The 17,546-nt window shown below is 42.9% G+C and overlaps 1 protein-coding gene across 16 annotated transcripts in view; it reads left to right on the top strand.

Moving 5' to 3' along the window:
* col13a1 (collagen, type XIII, alpha 1) overlaps positions 1 to 17,546 on the top strand; it is a 125,913-nt gene that overhangs the window by 3,771 nt on the left and 104,596 nt on the right. For all 16 annotated transcript variants that reach the window (XM_034898311.1, XM_034898318.1, XM_034898316.1 and 13 more), the window contains exon 2: positions 3,574 to 3,643. In XM_034898311.1, coding sequence (XP_034754202.1) covers positions 3,574 to 3,643 — 70 coding nt within the window. The remainder of the gene's footprint in view (positions 1 to 3,573; positions 3,644 to 17,546) is intronic.

Below are 17,546 nucleotides of genomic sequence, written 5' to 3'. Positions count from 1 at the left end.
TGTCGTTCTGATCACAAGACAAAATAAGACGGGCCTGGGGCGATGCAGCTTGCTTCTCTGTTTAACTCTCCGTATATACATAGTCATAATTAATGGGACACCAGCACAGATGTGTCCTCCTGTAGAGACAGAGTGAGACATCTGTGGTACTTTCACCCAACACTATCCAGAATCTACCTCCTGGTCTCCTTCAGTGGCAGGCAGCCCTGTTCAAGCTTCACAGAGTTGCTCCTTATTATTATCATTATTATTAATATTACCGCAGTCAAATCTGGATCACAGCAGAATCCATTAGCTGATTGAGTTATGTTTATGGTCCATTTTGTTAGCAGTTATTGTGCCCGGGGGTATGGGGCTGTGCAGATCCAACTATTAGAAACACATGAATGATCCCACACTGCTGCTCTGGGTGACATGTTCCTCAATCTCCAAACCAAATCCTCCCTAGAGCACCAAATGTAGATGACTCCGCCGCTGAAAATAGTCCCCACAAAGTCCCCATTTGTCCTGTTTAGGTAACATTAGTTATAAACTACAGTGAGCAGCTGTTGTAGGAAGTAATTGAGCATCTGGTAACACATTATTGGAAGGTGTGTGCATAAGACTGACACAACACCGTCATAACCATGACATGACACCTGGCGGTCTAGAGCGGGAGACACTACACAGAAGGGTTGCCAGAAGGACAAATCGTTGTCCATCAGAAAACAAAAAGTTCCAGCATGCCTACTTGTTATTTGCACATGACTGTTTTTCTGCAGATTGAAGAAAAAGCAAAGAAATCGCATGTAGAAAGGTTCACGGCCCCTCGTAGCTGCAAATTCTCAACAGGTGTCTAAGTTAAGAATAAGCTCTGTGAAGTCCTGGGATTGAGTCGTACCTCCCCCAAAACAACTGCTATAACCTTCACAACCCCCCTGAAAACAGCCCCACCTCCCCCCTCTCTGTCGTTATCTCGCCCCAAACTTGGCCCCTTTAACATTTACAATGAACCACAAAAGACTCTCTGCAGACCTGGTGGATGCCTGGTGCACGTAGTAAACACAGGGGCATGATGGGAGCTGGGGGCCATGTTGTGAGGTGTAGAAAGGTGAAAAATATAGTCTCCCCCTGCCCCGGTTTCCTCACTCTGCTCCCCACAGAGCTGTCACCCAATGCACCAGGTCTACGCATTCACACATCACAAACACAAATACATACATATACAACGGCTATGATGTGTGTGTGCGTGTGTGTGTGTGTAGAAATGAACCATGTGCTAATCAGGCAGCCTAATGCAAACAGCACACTAAAGTAGAATTGACCGAGCCACCTCTGCACTTCGTCAGAGCACAGTTAGTGATGGCTGGACACACACACACACACACACACACACTTACACACACACACACACACACACACACACACACACAGACACTCTGAGTCACTGAATGACACATTGCAGTGGAGTTTGAGACTAAACAGGCCTGCTGACAGTCGGAGATATTGCAAAGATATGCTCCAGTGAGCAAATTTGAAAACATCACTTAACTGTCCAGAAGGAAAGTGAGACATTTCATGACACAGCATTGAATGCTATATGACTCTGTGATGGATGATACCCCTGTGATAATAGTGTACCTAATAAATCAGCTGCAGTCCAAAAATCCCACAGTAGCAACCCATATAAAGGAAAACACAACTTAAAGCAAAGTGGACCATGAGAATCAATCAATCCATCATGGTACTGGTGCTGAAAAGTCTGGAGGGTGACGCTGCTGCATCCAGAGTTCCAACATCGCCAGTCACAGGTCTACATGTACATCCGGCTCTGCTCATGAAGTGTACCTTGCCTTGCACCTAGTACTGCATCTGAAGTCTCTTTTATATAGACCTTAGTGGTCCCTAATACTGTATCTGAAGTCTCTTTATATAGACCTTAGTGGTCCTCTAATACTGTATCTGAAGTCTCTTTATATAGACCTTAGTGGTCCCTAATACTGTATCTGAAGTCTCTTTTATATAGACCTTAGTGGTCCTCTAATACTGTATCTGAAGTCTTTTTTATATAGACCTTAGTGGTCCCTAATACTGTATCTGAAGTCTCTTTTATATAGACCTTAGTGGTCCCTAACACTGTATCTCAAGCTATTGTTTTACTTACTAGCTATTGTCTAACTCGAAGGACCACCTAAGGGTCCTGTACTCCCTGTTGAAGATCTCAGATTTAGGAAACAAAGTCATTAGACTGTAGGAGAAATAAAAGAAATGAAAGTGAATTATGGTTGTTGATGTGGTTTAGGTCTAGCCCTGAATGCTCCAGTTGAACTGAATCCACACTCTGCTTTATCTCCATGATCTAGTTTCTTTCTGTTCTGTTGCTTCAGGTTGGGCCATAGACGTCTCTCTGCATTAGTCTTACTAAAGACTTCTCCAGTTGTGAGTGGGCTCTGCCAGTATCAACCAAATAAATTCCTGGAAGTATTCGTGAATAATTTAAAGGGGTTAAGGGAAATGTGTACCAGAGAGTGGAGTCCTGCAATTGATTCCGCATGGGACGTCTGAATGACGAGAGCACTTAACTCTGGAATCCTTGGCTGTTTTGAGGCAGTCGTAGATTTTTAAGACTGTTTAACAGCTAACCCCATACTTATGGAATGAAATACTCACAGAAGGCCTGTAGGACAGACATATATTTGAAGTTTTATCTATGTTTGGCTTCTCTTCAGCTGATGAACTTATTAAGGCATCAAACCAAATACTTGTTAGACATAGCATCTGAAACTCCCCTGTGAAACTGGGTTCAGGTGCCATCCAACAATTTTGAAACTTTATGAAACAGACAATCTGATGATGATTTCTGGAAAGACAAAAGGCTGATGAGATTGTAAAATGTATTACGTATTGTGTTGCATTACGGTCGATATCTCCAACACTGGGCAACACACACCGACACAATCTAGATTGAGATAAGAGCAACACTAAGTTGATGTTTGATTTGGGGATGAACTGTCCTTTAAAATCAGCTGTGTGGCAGCAGGCGCCGCCATCACGACGTCCTCACAAACCAGATGACGAGTAAATGAGGTAACAGGCTGTACCCAGAATACTCCAGCCGGGCTCCAAACAGCGCCGTCCCTAACGTCCCTTCAGCACCTGTCGCAGGCCTCTGAACAGCCGCCGCTGGCATTCCCCGGCCGGTAACCACCAGCACCGGGACGGAGAATGTCCTCAGATGGTTTTCTATTCTGTTCAGGGTCAAATCCCATGCAGGCCTTGGTTTATCTAATGAGGTCCACTGTCACACTTGGATACGTGCAGGAAGATTTAATTCATGTTTAAAGCTAAAGTAAATAATCAAAAAACATGGGGGGGGGGGGGGGGGGGGGGGGGGGGGGGGGGGGGGGGGGGGGGGGGGATCATCTAAGAGGACAATGTATGTTCAAACCACCTCTTGTGGGAACTACTGTTAAAAGGGTGTGTGTTTTCAAAGTTATGTTATGTTAAAAGTCACGTTGAACGTTATAATAACTGTATGTAATAATTGTTTCATACTTAAGCGTTACCATTTTTCTTCTTTTCTCTCTCGTGCAGAAGCTTGCAGCGCGACTACCGAAGACCCGAGAGGCGAGGGAGGCCCCCCACAGCTGCCTGTGTCCTCCAGGTAAGTTCCTCCCTGCATCCGTCCATTCACCCATCCACAGGTTTCTCTCTATTTATCTTACTGAACTGATTCCACTTCACACACAAAGGACAAACCGAACACAGGTGAGAAGTAGACAGTGAGAGGGGAGTGGATCTGAACTCCTGTCCCCATCCCACTCTCACAGTAACTCCTGTCCCGTCCCAATCGCAATGACTCATGTCCCATCCCGCTCCTGAGTTACAGTGTTATTGCACATGCAGGTCTGTCTGTTCACTTTGTTTGCACATAGCTGTGGTTCTACAGAGCTTTGGAGCACAGGCCACAGAATTGTAGCACAAGTATTAAACTATCAAGTAATTCCAGTGTGAAATGTGTGTGTCACTGCGCTGCAGCTGATGCCTGCACCCATCACTGCACGATGGACTACAACTAGCAAGTAGAGTAGCGATGTGCTATCAGGTCCCTACATACACATACAAGCACACAAACCCTCTCCTCTGACAAGCAAGGTTCTCTCTCTCACACACACACACACACACACACACACACACACACACACAAAGTTGCATCGTTTTGTGTCATATGAGGTCACGATGCAAGCTGTTGTGATGTAAAGTATCCATGGGTAACGGGCCACATCACTGTGTTTGGAGCACAGACTGTTGCACAATGCACAGCTGCCTGCAGCTAGCCAGCGCACCTTGCCCTTGTCAGACATTTTGAAATTTAGATTTATCACACTACAAACACTCAACAAAGTATTTTTGGAGATGGAGTAGGCTACACTGCTGAGTGTGTGATAGCTGAATTTTTCCTGCAACAACAAAGCACTCGCTGTGTCTCGCTCCTCTCTTTTCTTTCTCTCTCTTTACGTGAAATGAAGCTGCCTTCAAAGGCGTAGCTGTAGGGCCGGCCTACCTGCCGTAAAATGTTTTGCGACTTTGTGGGAAAAACCAGACCCGGGCAGAGGCATTGGTAAAATCTTTATAAAAGTTCTTTTCACTGTATCTCCCGTTTACTGTTACAGGTCATTTATGATCATCAGATGAATAATGACACAGGTTCAGAAACATCAAATTAAAAAAAAAGTTAAATATTGTCACTTTAATGATGGCAACCCAAATGAAACAATGACTAGTTTTTATTTAACAGTTTAGCGTCTGTGACATTTTGGAAGCATGCTTTTTGCTAAGTCTCATGGGAGCTGTAGTTGAATACGGAAAAAAGACGGTGGTTTAGCCTCCAGGGTACAAGTTTGTGTGTGTGTGTTTGTGTGTGTGTGTGTGTGTACCTGGGACAGCTCTGTGAGAACAGAGGGAGGGGCCAGCCACTACACATTAGTGCTAATTGGTCTGTTAGTGGTTCTACAGGGCGGTAAGGGTCTGTGAGATGGCTCGTGAACGCCTGTTAAGGTGTCGTTTGGCTCGCAGCTTCAGAGGAGATCCTCCGCTCGCTGCAGGTGTGGAAGTCTTTCAACTCGGAGCTGCCAGGTGATGCACTGCTTTTACAGCTCCTTGTGACTTTCAGTGTCCCACGACTGGTTAACTGGAGTCTGGGAGAAGAGGGTTTTGTTTTGTGAGTAACTTGTAAGGCAATAGTTAGAGACCACCTAAAAGCACTACTGCAGACCAAGACCAAGGCTTGCATCCAGACCAAACTGGAAGTCACTCCAGACCCAACCCATAAACCTTCACCGTGTTATGAGGACAAAACAATCTAAAGTGTAACGTTTCAAATAAAAAAAAAAAATCTATTGATCAATATATTGTTAGTGATGTTGAATATACACAAAAAAGCGCAAATAATTACAAGAACAATCGTGGAAAATGGAGATTAAAAATGCAAATGTATACACTTTAAAAAAAAAACATTGAAGCAACAAAAACATAGTTTAAAAACAAATAACATCAAAAAGTGATTAAAAAAAAACATCCCTTTACTGCATGAATCTGAAAATAATGCTGTACTTTTACTGTGTGAAGCTGGAAAAGTACCATATGGTACCGGTACCCAAATCGATCCAAACGCTGAGCAGGACCACAGAAAACTCAACTTCAATAAATGTTGCTTATGTAAAAAGTGAGTTCGTGAAATGATATTTTGCAATTGCCAATTGTTATAGACCTCTGACCTGGAATAAAAATCCGATGTGGACCTTTGAGCAACGTTTGAGAACCGCTGGACAACATCCACACATCCACTGTTTAATTATCTCCTAATTATCTTGTAGCTGTTGTCAGTCCAGCAGGCCATGCCTTGACCCTTGCCCTGCAGTGAATTGTGGGATGTATTTATGTCCAGATGGCTTTAGAGCACACATGACTGCCATGCTTTTGATTATTTGCAGTGCCAGGGGACACAGAGGGCAGAACTCTGACGCCTGCATAGAGACACTGCAGACTTTACTCACACAGACAAATATAATATTTGTCACAACTTAATAGGATACAAAATGTATAGCAGGGGGTCCCTGCTCCCTCTCTCTGTCCCCTGATCTAGATGATTAAAACTCTGGAAACATATTTTATGTTTATTGATTAACCCCCAGACTCTGATGATAGCATTACATTTACTCAGCATGTTTATGCGACCTATTAGTACGGCCCAGTGGAACGGATTGACCCAGGAACAGTTTCTCTACCACCAATCTATACATCTTCAATGTTTCGGATGTGAATATATTCTAGTACTCAGGCATAGCTATAGTGATAGCTGTGGGCGTACATGTGCATTTGTGTGTCCTGACTGTCCGTCTTCCATCTCAAGGGCAATACTCAACTTGACATGTTTCCGTGCAGCCTGTGAAAAATGAACTTTGTATGTTGCTAAAAGTAGAGCAGCAGTATTTGGGACACTTTAGGCCTCCAAGGTGCCACAGAGTCTGTCGTCTTTTAAATGTTGGGCCAATAGGCCAAATAATATGTGGAACATGCGTGTTGCTTTAAGTGGATGGAGATGAATTAGCAGACACATTGCTTATGGCTGAGTGAGCCTCGTATCAACAGGCTGGCGATGTTGTGTATGTGTATATGCAATCACCACATGACCCTATTAGGGTTTGATCAGGGTGGGCTTTTGAGGGACGCTGATAGAGCAAAGCCCATGAGCCAGACAACTGTAACATGTGACATATTCCACTCAGTACATCACACATCCAACACACTCTTAGCTATTAGATGGTGTGTTTAAGCTGTCAGTGCTCAGCTTCCTCTCATACCCTCACCGCTGCTGTTCCCTTAGAGAGCTTCTATGCATGCTTGTTGCTAACAACATGATGACTATTCCACATTCCCTAAAGTTGTGTCCTCAAACATGCAGTCCAAGCCCATGAACATCAGGGGCAGTATACTCTTTAGTGATGACAATTCACTTCCGGGATTGTTCAGATGATGCCGGATATTCCACTGGATGTCTCATTTTCTGCCTGTTATCCGTCAGCTTTCTGTCTCTGTCGGCGTTCTAACCTCTGGTGGATTTCACGCCCAAGACGATTGTGATTGGTTTAAACAAATGCCAATGAACCAGAGCCTAGCCCGGTTCAAGGCTGTCGAGATCAGTGACCACTAACAAGACCATTGGTCCTTTGATGACGTTAGCCTCTAATGCTCAAAACCAATAATGCCAGTTTTTTGTAATGAATACAGGGCTGCCAACTTTTCCCCAAACCTTTGAGTGAGATTTTGGGGGGCCAACCCATATTTTGCCGTCTACAAAGCAATTTCTTTGGGTCTTTATCCTTCAGGGTTTAAATTGGGATTTGTTATGTGTGTGGGGATGGGGCTCTCCCTAGGAGGGTCTGGGGGTATGCCCCCCCCAGGAAAACAAATTGAAAAATAAACCATTAAATGGCACTTTCTGGAGACTTTTTTTGCAAAATAATTGAGAAATCAAGTCTTACATGATATGTGCAAAACTGTAGGGTTAAGAACCTTTGTGTTGTTCTAGTATCAACAGGTATTAGGGCATTTAGCATTTACATTATTTAAATTATTAACTTCTTATGATGTAAGAACTGACCCAGACAATGTGCCAAACATAATGAGCCACATGAAGAGACAGGAGCATATGTCAGCAACAGCTGAGAAGATTTGGGTCTGTGCTGAACAGGTCCAAGGGGCCCTGGTGTAGGGACAAGGGACCCAAAGTTAAATTAATGTTGAGGGATTAACTAAGACCACTGAAATTCTAAAGAATAAGAACCATTGAGTTACATAGATTCTTATCCTTTAGCCTTTGTGCCGAGGTTCAGTAATGTTTGGCCCTCATCCTCTGGGCCCCACTTACTGTATTTACTTTTTGGGAAAATAAAGACTATTGTTAATTGTATAAAACATCAAATTAATTATGTACAGTTTCATTTAGAGATGCACAGAGGTTAGAGAAGCACAATAGTGGCCCAACGTTGCAGTATAGTATAGTATAGTATATATAGTTTTGTATATATAGCATAGTATAGCTCAGATGTGTTTCATCAGATTTCTGCTCATGTTTACAACTTTGTGCACTTCAAAATATAACTCCTCCCATCTCTGTTGTCCGAGATTTGGAGAGTTGTAGTTGTAATATAGTCTGCTGTGCATGTTATTGCTCGGCTGATATGGTGGATCTCACTCAGACCGAGTGACAGGCACAGAGGCCCATTTGGGTCTCTGGTCTCTGACATAGTTTAGAGGTGACTGTATGCTGCTCATTATCAGAGGTCTACGCACGGATGCAACGCGTCACTGCCCCCAGCAGAGCGAGTCCACTAACATGAACTGAAGTTGCTACATTAGCCGCGCTGCTCACCTCTATCTTTACAGAGAGAGTGGTCATGAAGAGACGGACGGTCTGTGATACTCAGAGCTCATACCCGGAGCCGGGGAGCGCTCTTGAACCCCCTCACAGTCTCTGAAAGCACAACTAGTCGATCGCGAGTGGCTCAACAGGTAGATCTATAGATAAACTCATCTTTCAGAAATTTTGACACTTGGCCGGGTTGACACTTCAGCGTGAGAAATCGGGGGTGTGGCGTGTGAGCGTGTGAAACCGGTCAAATGCGTGTGTCTCACGGCCAATGCGTGAGAGTTGGCAGCCCTGATGAATAAGTCAGGCTTGGGCTGATACTGATAAGGTTTACTTCAATTTGGATTATAGCTCTGGCCAACAATTCAGTCTGTTATGATAACCTTGTAGCTCCACTCATCTTGGAACGTGGCGACGTGGTTAAAAATGCGTCCAGTGGGGCAAGAAACACATGCAGATCCCCCGCTGGTTCTTGTTCTTAAACATGGATTTCTCAAACAGAGAGTTACTATGAGCATGGAAGTTTCTTCTTGACCTTTGGGAACAGTATATGTAGGAAAATAATCTAAGCTTACAGGTCCACTCACTAGTTTTCGGTGCTAAATGAAGACTGTGAAATGCTGTTGAAAGGTGGAAATAGAAACTCATTACGGATGTAATATTCTGTGACACCCTCCAAAATCCAAACATGTCATCCGCATACCTTCAAAACTCTGGACCACGGAGCAGCATGAAAAAGATACACACTTCTAGTGAGTCATAAGTGATGATTAAGAAGAATCATTCAGTCTATACATAGATGTAATGCCTTTAACATCATGGTGTACTACAGGGCATTACCTATAGATTGACATAGCTTTAAATAACCTTTGTAAGATCTGAGTCACCATCAGAGGAAGTGTACCTCATTGTCACATAAACAGAGCTTTAGGATTGTTTGTGTTGTCCTGTTCTGCAATGAGATCAGGCCATTGTTGTGTTTATGACAAAGGATATAGTGTGTGTACATTACAGTGATTTATGGGTGTGAACATACATGAGCAAGAGTTCATTAGCCTCGTCCTGTCAGGAACAATGTTTGCATTGATTTTATTTAGAACACCATAGAAAGAGTCAAATACCAAGTCACCAACTATAGCACAAGGCTATATCTGTCTACACAAGCCAGGTGAGTACAAGTAGTTCAGCAGGTCACAGGGAAGAGCAGAGGAACATGGCAGGATGTGTGACAACTGCCTTGATTCCCCACATTGTTGTCAGGGCGAGGCTGAGTGGTACCTCTTCTTGGAAAAGACAAACGAGAACAGGGAGATAGGATTGTGAAACATCAATAAACCTTCTCCTTCTCCTGTCAATTGCATTTCCCACTCGGAAAAGAAGCCCTGACTCCCAGGATTTAGTGGCTTTGTCCCACACCCAAAGGACCTCAAGCTGTAATGTAAATGTGCTGTATTTATATAGCGCTTTTCTAGTCTTAACAACTGCTCAAAGCGCTTTTACATCTCCAGGAAACATTCACCATTCACACACATTCATACACTGTGGCCGGGGCTGCCGTACAAGGTGCCACCTGCTCATCAGATAAACACTCACACACATACACACTCCGATGCACAGCATCGGGGGCAACTCTGGGTTCAGTGTCTTGCCCAAGGACACTTCGACAATGACTGCAGGGGCGGGGATCGAACCACCAACCTTCCGATTGGCAGGCTACCGCTCTACCACTGAGCCATAGCCGCCCCGTTGGGGGGGGGCTCAGTGTACTATCTATGAGAAGCCATGCTTAAGTCTGGAAACATGGAGTTTTGAGAGTGGAGCTTATAATCACAGTTTGGAATTAATTAGATCTGGGATATTGCTCAAAAGAAATTCAGATGGGGAAAGAAGCTCGATCAGTCAGACAATCAAAGAGGTTATGATAGTATACATTGATGATGTTTAATTTATCTGTTCATGTGCCCCTGGAAATTCAGCCGGATTTCCCTCATTTTCTGCTGAATGTCCATTACCTTCCTCTTTCTTTGTGTTGTGCGTCCGGCACTTGGCACCGCCCAAGATTCTGATTGGTTTAAGGAAATGCCAATAAACCACAGCAAGTTTTTTTCCTATCCTGGAATATTGTGTGGACTAGCCAGACCCTCCTATGCCAGACCTGTTGTGGACCTCCATCTTAGTATACTGACCACCTTGGACCTGCTGTATCAGCAAACAACATCATCAATATTGGACAATTCTGCAAAACACAGGATTGCAGTGAGCATTTAATGCCAATACACAATATCTGTTCATGGCAACTGCGCTATGGGTAAGGTAAGGAAAGATTTTGAGGAACCGTGGTTGCCTAGGGGTTAAAACACTCAACATCCTTAGTGTGCATCCAGCTGGGGCACCATAAGGCAGAAAAATGAATAAATCATTAAAACAAGATATGGTTGGGGTTAGGTAATTTAAGGAAAGATCATGCTCACAATAACAGCTGGATTGTGACAGACTGCAAACCCTAGTTCTCTGCATGAAAGTCAGCAGTACACAGGATGTTGGTAAATGTAGGGTTGTACTACTTACGTTATTGAATGATTGTATGAATTTATACAACAACAACCTAATTCTTACGGAAACTGGGCTGGAACACAGTGTAGCACAGTTTTCTTTTATTGCTTGTGTTTGCGACCTTTCGAAATGCATTGTTGATTTGTTGCCTTGTTTCCAGAACTCAGCAATTACTTTAGCGGTAAAAATCATGGCCAAAATGATCAAAATATCACCATTTCCCTTCAGGACACGGCTGTGATTCTAACAGTTTTGATTCAAACCCCCACTTACCTGGATATTTTTGTGCTGCTGACCACACTTCTATTTTGGGGCGAGCTTGTCATTGCTACTGGCGGCCCATCGCTACAGAGGACTGGCCAATAACACGAAGCCTCCACTCAGACTGGCTTGGATGGAAATGCCAGGGCTGTGAGGGTGGATTAGTTCTGGGTAAAAACAGAAGACGCGAGGGCTGGTGGGTGATTTTAAGACCCCCAAAAGCCTGCCACGTCTAAAGGGAGGAAGTGGACTTTGACAGTTTACCTGGCTGGATTCCAGGGGAAGTCAACACACAACAGAACCTGACCACTCTACCCAGATCACCATCGCCCCCCCTCCCCTCTCCCTGCCAGCTGCACAGCTTGGCAGCCTGGCATGGTTGGCATAATTCAGCCCTCACCCCATTCAAACTGTCACTCATCCACCAACATTCACATAGGTCCACACTTCTTTATTGTGGCTATAGCTTTAGGTTACTGACATTCAATGTTGATGTTTGTTGCATAAAATATCTGACCTTTAACATCACTGCCTATCTTCAAAGTTAATGTATCAGATTGGAGGTGGAAATTTCAGATTCAGGTACTCATGACTCAGTTTTTATATTATTAGAAAATCCCACCAAAATCTGATCAGATATGTCCCAAGCATAGTTTGTGACATAGGAACAGATGGAGGAACCGTTAGACAAACAGAGTGAAGTTGATCCATAGTATTTTCCCCACAAGCTAAATCAAAAAAGATAGTTTTGGTGAAGCAGAACTGTCTACACTCTCAGCCATTTCATGCTAATACCAGAGGAGCTTAGCTGTGCTTGTATCTGAGATGTAAATAGCACTCTGGTTAGGACAGCAGGGCAACATGTGTAGACCGTGCTATGCAGGAACAATGTGACTTTTTTATTGCCCCAAGATACAAACCCCGGCTGCTAGAGTGGTGGTGCAACTAGAGGTTAACTGGGTTAGTGGGCACGAAGAGTAGGGCATCAGATTACTCCACTGGAGATATGTCAGACATGTCCAACGCCGCCTGAAATCTTTACATTGCATTTATTATTTTTTTAAATCAGGCTGTTCTCATGAACCATTTGTACATAAAGCTACAAAAAGTAAGGCCCAATAATTTGTCAGCACCACATTGACCGATGCTGTATAAGACCGCTCTGATGGCTAGTGGGTCATAAAACAAGCAGGGGAGAGGAGTTGGTGTGCCAGGAGAAGGTAAAGAGAAAACAAAAGACTTTTCCCCAGAAAATGGGTTGTTTGTGAATACTATTTAAGGGGACTGCTGTTTTAGCCCAAACCCCAATCTTTTTTTTAAACTGAACTAGTCGTTTTGGTGCCAAACTGTACGAATGATGGATGGCCACTGAAACGGCTAAGTTTACCTGCAAAGACGTCAGGCAAGCAGCCAGGGAAAATGTAATTAATACATTTTAACAAGTGCATTAAAATGCACATATAATATGACAATGGCAACAAAAACCTCTCTACTGATTTACAGGGGAAGTGTGTACTGATGGTAAAGTTAGTGACAGGAGTAGTAACCCTAAGGCCAGTCATGCAAGCGTCGCTACACATTTCTATCAGTTAAAATTCATATCTGAAGTCATAAGATATTTGCCATCTGCCATCTTGTTGACACATTTAGATGGATGTCAATTAACTTACCAACAAACTGATGTTAACAATTCCCAGCAGCATTTTAGTGAAAACTCATCCTCCTTGGAGACTGAGCAGGAATGACTCCCAGACTTTCTACATGGATACTGCATTGATTGTCTTTGTAAACAGACGTTTCTTCATATTTGTAGATGCTGCACACCATCCTAACAATCACTATTTTTAGCCTTTAAACAGAGGCCTGGTCAAATCCTTGCAGACATGGCCTCCAGGAGCCCTGGGGGCTGAATGAATAATGCTCAAAGTGCACGTTTGACTTAGCGCTGTGGGACCCTTGTTACATTTTTTAACTTACGTCATCGTTGCTGTATTAGTGTTGATATTGGATTTTATTTAAGGCTAAGTGCAAATGATGGAAGCTTCTGTTTTTCTTTTCACTGAGCGGGAGAGTTACCAATTGCCAGACTTTTCTGATTTGGAATTAGAACATTTAAGGTTGACTTTACAGTTTTTTACCTGCTCTGCTGTTTTTAATTACAGTCTGAATAATTAGACGGGAACTCGGCACACACATGGATGACATTTGGGGGGACTGGTTGCCTTTTTGTTTTGCATAGTGGACAGTCTGGTGGAGACTTAGGTTAGTGAAGACATACATTAAAATGTTCCCTACTAAACTCAGTTTGGGGATTGACAATCACAGTTACTGTACATGGCCAGCGCCCTAAAACCCCCAGGACACCCAACATGAGTCCTAACTCTGTCACTGCCCATAACTTACAGCCTCTACTCAAAAGTGATAAGTAACCATGAAACCGTGAAATTAACAATTGTTATTCAAACTCATCTGATTAGTATTGATTGTCAGATGATTTGAATCATATTAAATTGTAATCAAAGCACACTAATGTATTGTCTGTGTCATGATTAATGGAAGTTAATTTCTAACCTAGTGAGTAGTGGTAGTTTTGTGCAATCTTTAACCACATCTCACTCCTCTTATCATTAAGTCATATCGTGGAAAGGGGAAGATACATTCAGATCGGTGTGTGTGTGTGTGTGTGTGTGTGTGTGGGGAGGGGTCGCAGAGCCGGTTATTTAAGGAGTTCCCCAAGTTCACCTTGACATCTGTGCTGACAGGAAGCGAGCACGGCAGATCCCCTTTCTTCGTCCGTGATAAGTTCCCGTTGCAGCTGCCAGTGTGTGGCCATACTTGGAGGAATGTGTCAGCCAGAGGCGGGGAGAGGGAGAAGACATGATACTGACAGACAAACGAGGAGGAAGATGAACAAGTAAATGAAGAGATGAATAGACATTTTAAAGAGTGTAGCGTGACTTTTATTAGCCCCTATCTGTGGTTTGTAGGATTTGCAACATGAGCCTGTTTCTAGCTTTCTAGCTTACAATTGCCTGTATTTTTAAATACTTCAGCACTACTACTACAGTACAGAGCTAACAAATACAAGCAAGGGGTGCTAGGTGGAGGCTGGGGGGTGTGGCCCTAACCAACTGCCATGCTTCAGTTGTTTGAAAGCCTTGATTCCCTGGGCAGGCAAAGCAGAGAAAGGGGAGGGAACCTTTCCCCTTATTTAATGTGATACCATCTGATAAAATGACATTTTCATGCCATGGGACCTTTAAATGATCTCCAAAATGGGGTAACTTCATAAAATGCCAGCTCGGTGTTTCAGTGTGTGAGATAACAGAGCTTTTCCAAACCAGTGACAAAAGGGGAGGCTAATGTCATTGATTTGGAACAGCTCTGAGTGGGTCGGGGGTTGTGTGCCACAGTCACCTCTAACTTTCTATGAATGTTCATTATAAAGCTGCAGGAGGCAGAACAAAAAAAAACAAAAAAAAAAACACAAAAGTAGATTGAGACCATCATTCACAATATGAACATCATGCTGTATTGACTCATGATTGAGACCATGAACTCATTATGAAAATGTTTACTGAAGTGATAAATCAAATGAGAAATAGGATCATTTTTCTCGTTGATTTTGACTCATGGAAACAGACTTCCATTTGGAGCCAATGGAATCGCCCCCTGCAGGAAATGAGATAGAATGCAGGATTGGGGCACTTTCCCATATTGGCTTTACTTTCACACTTCGCTGTAAGTAGTTGTAACAGGCGGTCACTGTTTTTGTTATTTTTGTACAACTACACCCTGACCATGAATCATTTGGTCCACCGGCTGTCTGTACCCCTTTGCACTCAGTAATGCAATATCACTGTTTGCCAATTGAAAAGAGGGTGAAGAAGAAGTGTAGCTGTTTTAATGTTGTTCAGGCTTTTCTAATTTCTCACAACCTAGAAATGCTAATGTCAACGCGAATTGTTCTAAAACCGCGTTCTAAAATGTAGACAGCTTAATGCAAAGGGCAGTCTCTACCATTCACTTATACCCACCCCTCGCATTGGGTCACCTGCAGTTTGCCCTTTTGAATACGTTAAGAGTTGTTGTCTAGGTCATGCGTGCCGTCAGGAGAAAGTAAGTCTGGAGAGGGGATTGTAGTACAGTAGGTGAGGAAGGAAAACACCATCTGGTTTCCTCATGAGCTTTCAGCCACCTGACCTCCTCTTTCTCCCACTGTTCCAGTTTGAACACAACACACACAGACACACACACACGCAGCACGCCACTCACACCTAGACTTGTTAGCATCTTGTTTGGAAAGTGTTCACAGCTAACTCAGAGAGAAGTCTCGTTACGGACCATTTGGCCTCCTGCGTCTTGTCACGCTGAATTTTAGAAATGCAAATTTGGATGGAGTGTGATTGAGTGTGAGTGTGAGTGTGAGTCTGTGTGTGTTTTGCCAGTTTCTAAAGCAAACAGATGATCACTCAATTCTTTGTTAAGATCCTCTTAGCTAACTTCATTCCAACTTATTACCAGTGGTTTTACAGATTTCTTTAATCATCATGGTCAAGACACCTAATTTATATGAAATATAAGGACCAGAGGAACATATGTTGATGGATTATCATGGATTAATATGTAGTCAGGATACTGTTTGGAAACTATTTCATTTGGTTAAGGGCTGTTGAATCAAAATGCAAAGCTCGTTGTGTGGAACCATCCATGTCATTTTGAAATCCATATTATGTGATTGGCCTGAACAGAATTTGGTTCTACCAGCTCCTAAGCCAACGGAGAGTTGCTGGACTGACCCTGGCTGCAGATTGGCTGCCACTAGGGTGGATCTAGATTTCTAGGCTATGAACATCTATGAACATCTGGAGAATTAAAAACAAAGCTTTCAGTTTAAATCAGTGACATGAAATTAAGTCAAACTGATGTCCTAGTCTTTTGCACGATGCACCCCAAAGTTTCCTTCCTCGAAGATCATTGGCACTGAAGACACTTGTGAAGGAGGTTTTTGTCCTAAAGCTCCACTGTATCTTGTTTCATGTTGGTGTGAATTGGATTTAGGAAATGCGCAGTCATTCAGCAGGAGCTGACCGCAAACAAGCAGCCATTTTGGATCCAAACTAAAGCATGCTGGTGAATACAGCAAGGTAAAATTAGATTTAACTGAATCTGACATTCCCATAGTGCACCCCAATCCCCAAAGTACAATTACTCTTCAGCTGCCTCTTATTCAAATGGAGTCCGGCTGCATTGGCACAGTGCTGCGGGCCCACAGGGTTTAAAATGTACTGACCTGACTTTTCTGAGTCCAGTGGGTTTACCACAAGGATCGCAGCAGATTGGGGATGCAGATTTGATATACATAAAAAAAAAAAGTATTCTACACGCATCTTTTTGTTGTGATCCTTTCAGTTATGATGAGTTTGCTGGTACAACTGAACTGCCTTTTTGTTACTCATTACATTATTTTGTCTGATATCATGTTCCTGTTAGCTCTTTTCTGTTTGAGTTATTTTGTCCTTCCCATTAATTAGAGATAAGCAGGGTGCGATTTCTGAAAAAAAACAGAGGGCGGATGTAAGAATTAAATCCCCCTTTCGATACCGTCGATAGACTAGAATAGAATATGCTTTATTGTCCCTGAGGGGAAATTTGTCTTGGACATAGTGCTACAATCTCTTTTTATCAATCTGCCACAACATAAACATGGAACAGAAAAACCATTCTAAAATGAACATGAAAAGAAATCAACATAAGCTGGAGATCAACAAAGAGTCCTGGGACACAAAAGGACACACATGACAGTGCAGACAACACAACATCCTGAGAACTAACTGTTATACTTAAAGTGCTGCTGGATTTATTGCAGCCCTGCTCTGCTAAGATTTATTATTGGAGTTCAGCAGCTTGATGGACGTTGGGATAAAATATCTTCAGAATATAGAACCACTCAGCCAGCCATGCCAAAACAATTATTTATAACCTTACATAACAAAGGGAAAAAAAACTCAAAATCAACTTGGTGTCAACATAAAACACAGAGCTTTCAAGCCAGAGAGTTGAGTTCCCTTCATGGTGAAAACAAAATACATTCAACCAGGAAACGCGTGTTTTAATCCAAACCACAATCTTTTTTTTTCATAAATGGAACTGTCATCGCCGCATGACGCTTTCTTTTTCTGGTTTAACTCCACAACCGCGGCCTCTGAAAGGACCGTCTCAGATTTTATTGTATCACTTTAGTTAGTTGAAAATACTTCCATTTTAGGTATATAATAAATGGTTGAGTGGTGAAGTAGCATTGATTGTTTTGAGGGGGGGG

Source organism: Etheostoma cragini, chromosome 17, assembly GCF_013103735.1.
Source record: "Etheostoma cragini isolate CJK2018 chromosome 17, CSU_Ecrag_1.0, whole genome shotgun sequence".
Lineage (NCBI taxonomy): Eukaryota > Metazoa > Chordata > Actinopteri > Perciformes > Percidae > Etheostoma > Etheostoma cragini.
Note: the sequence above shows the minus strand (reverse complement) of the source record. Positions and strands in the feature narration are given on the sequence as shown.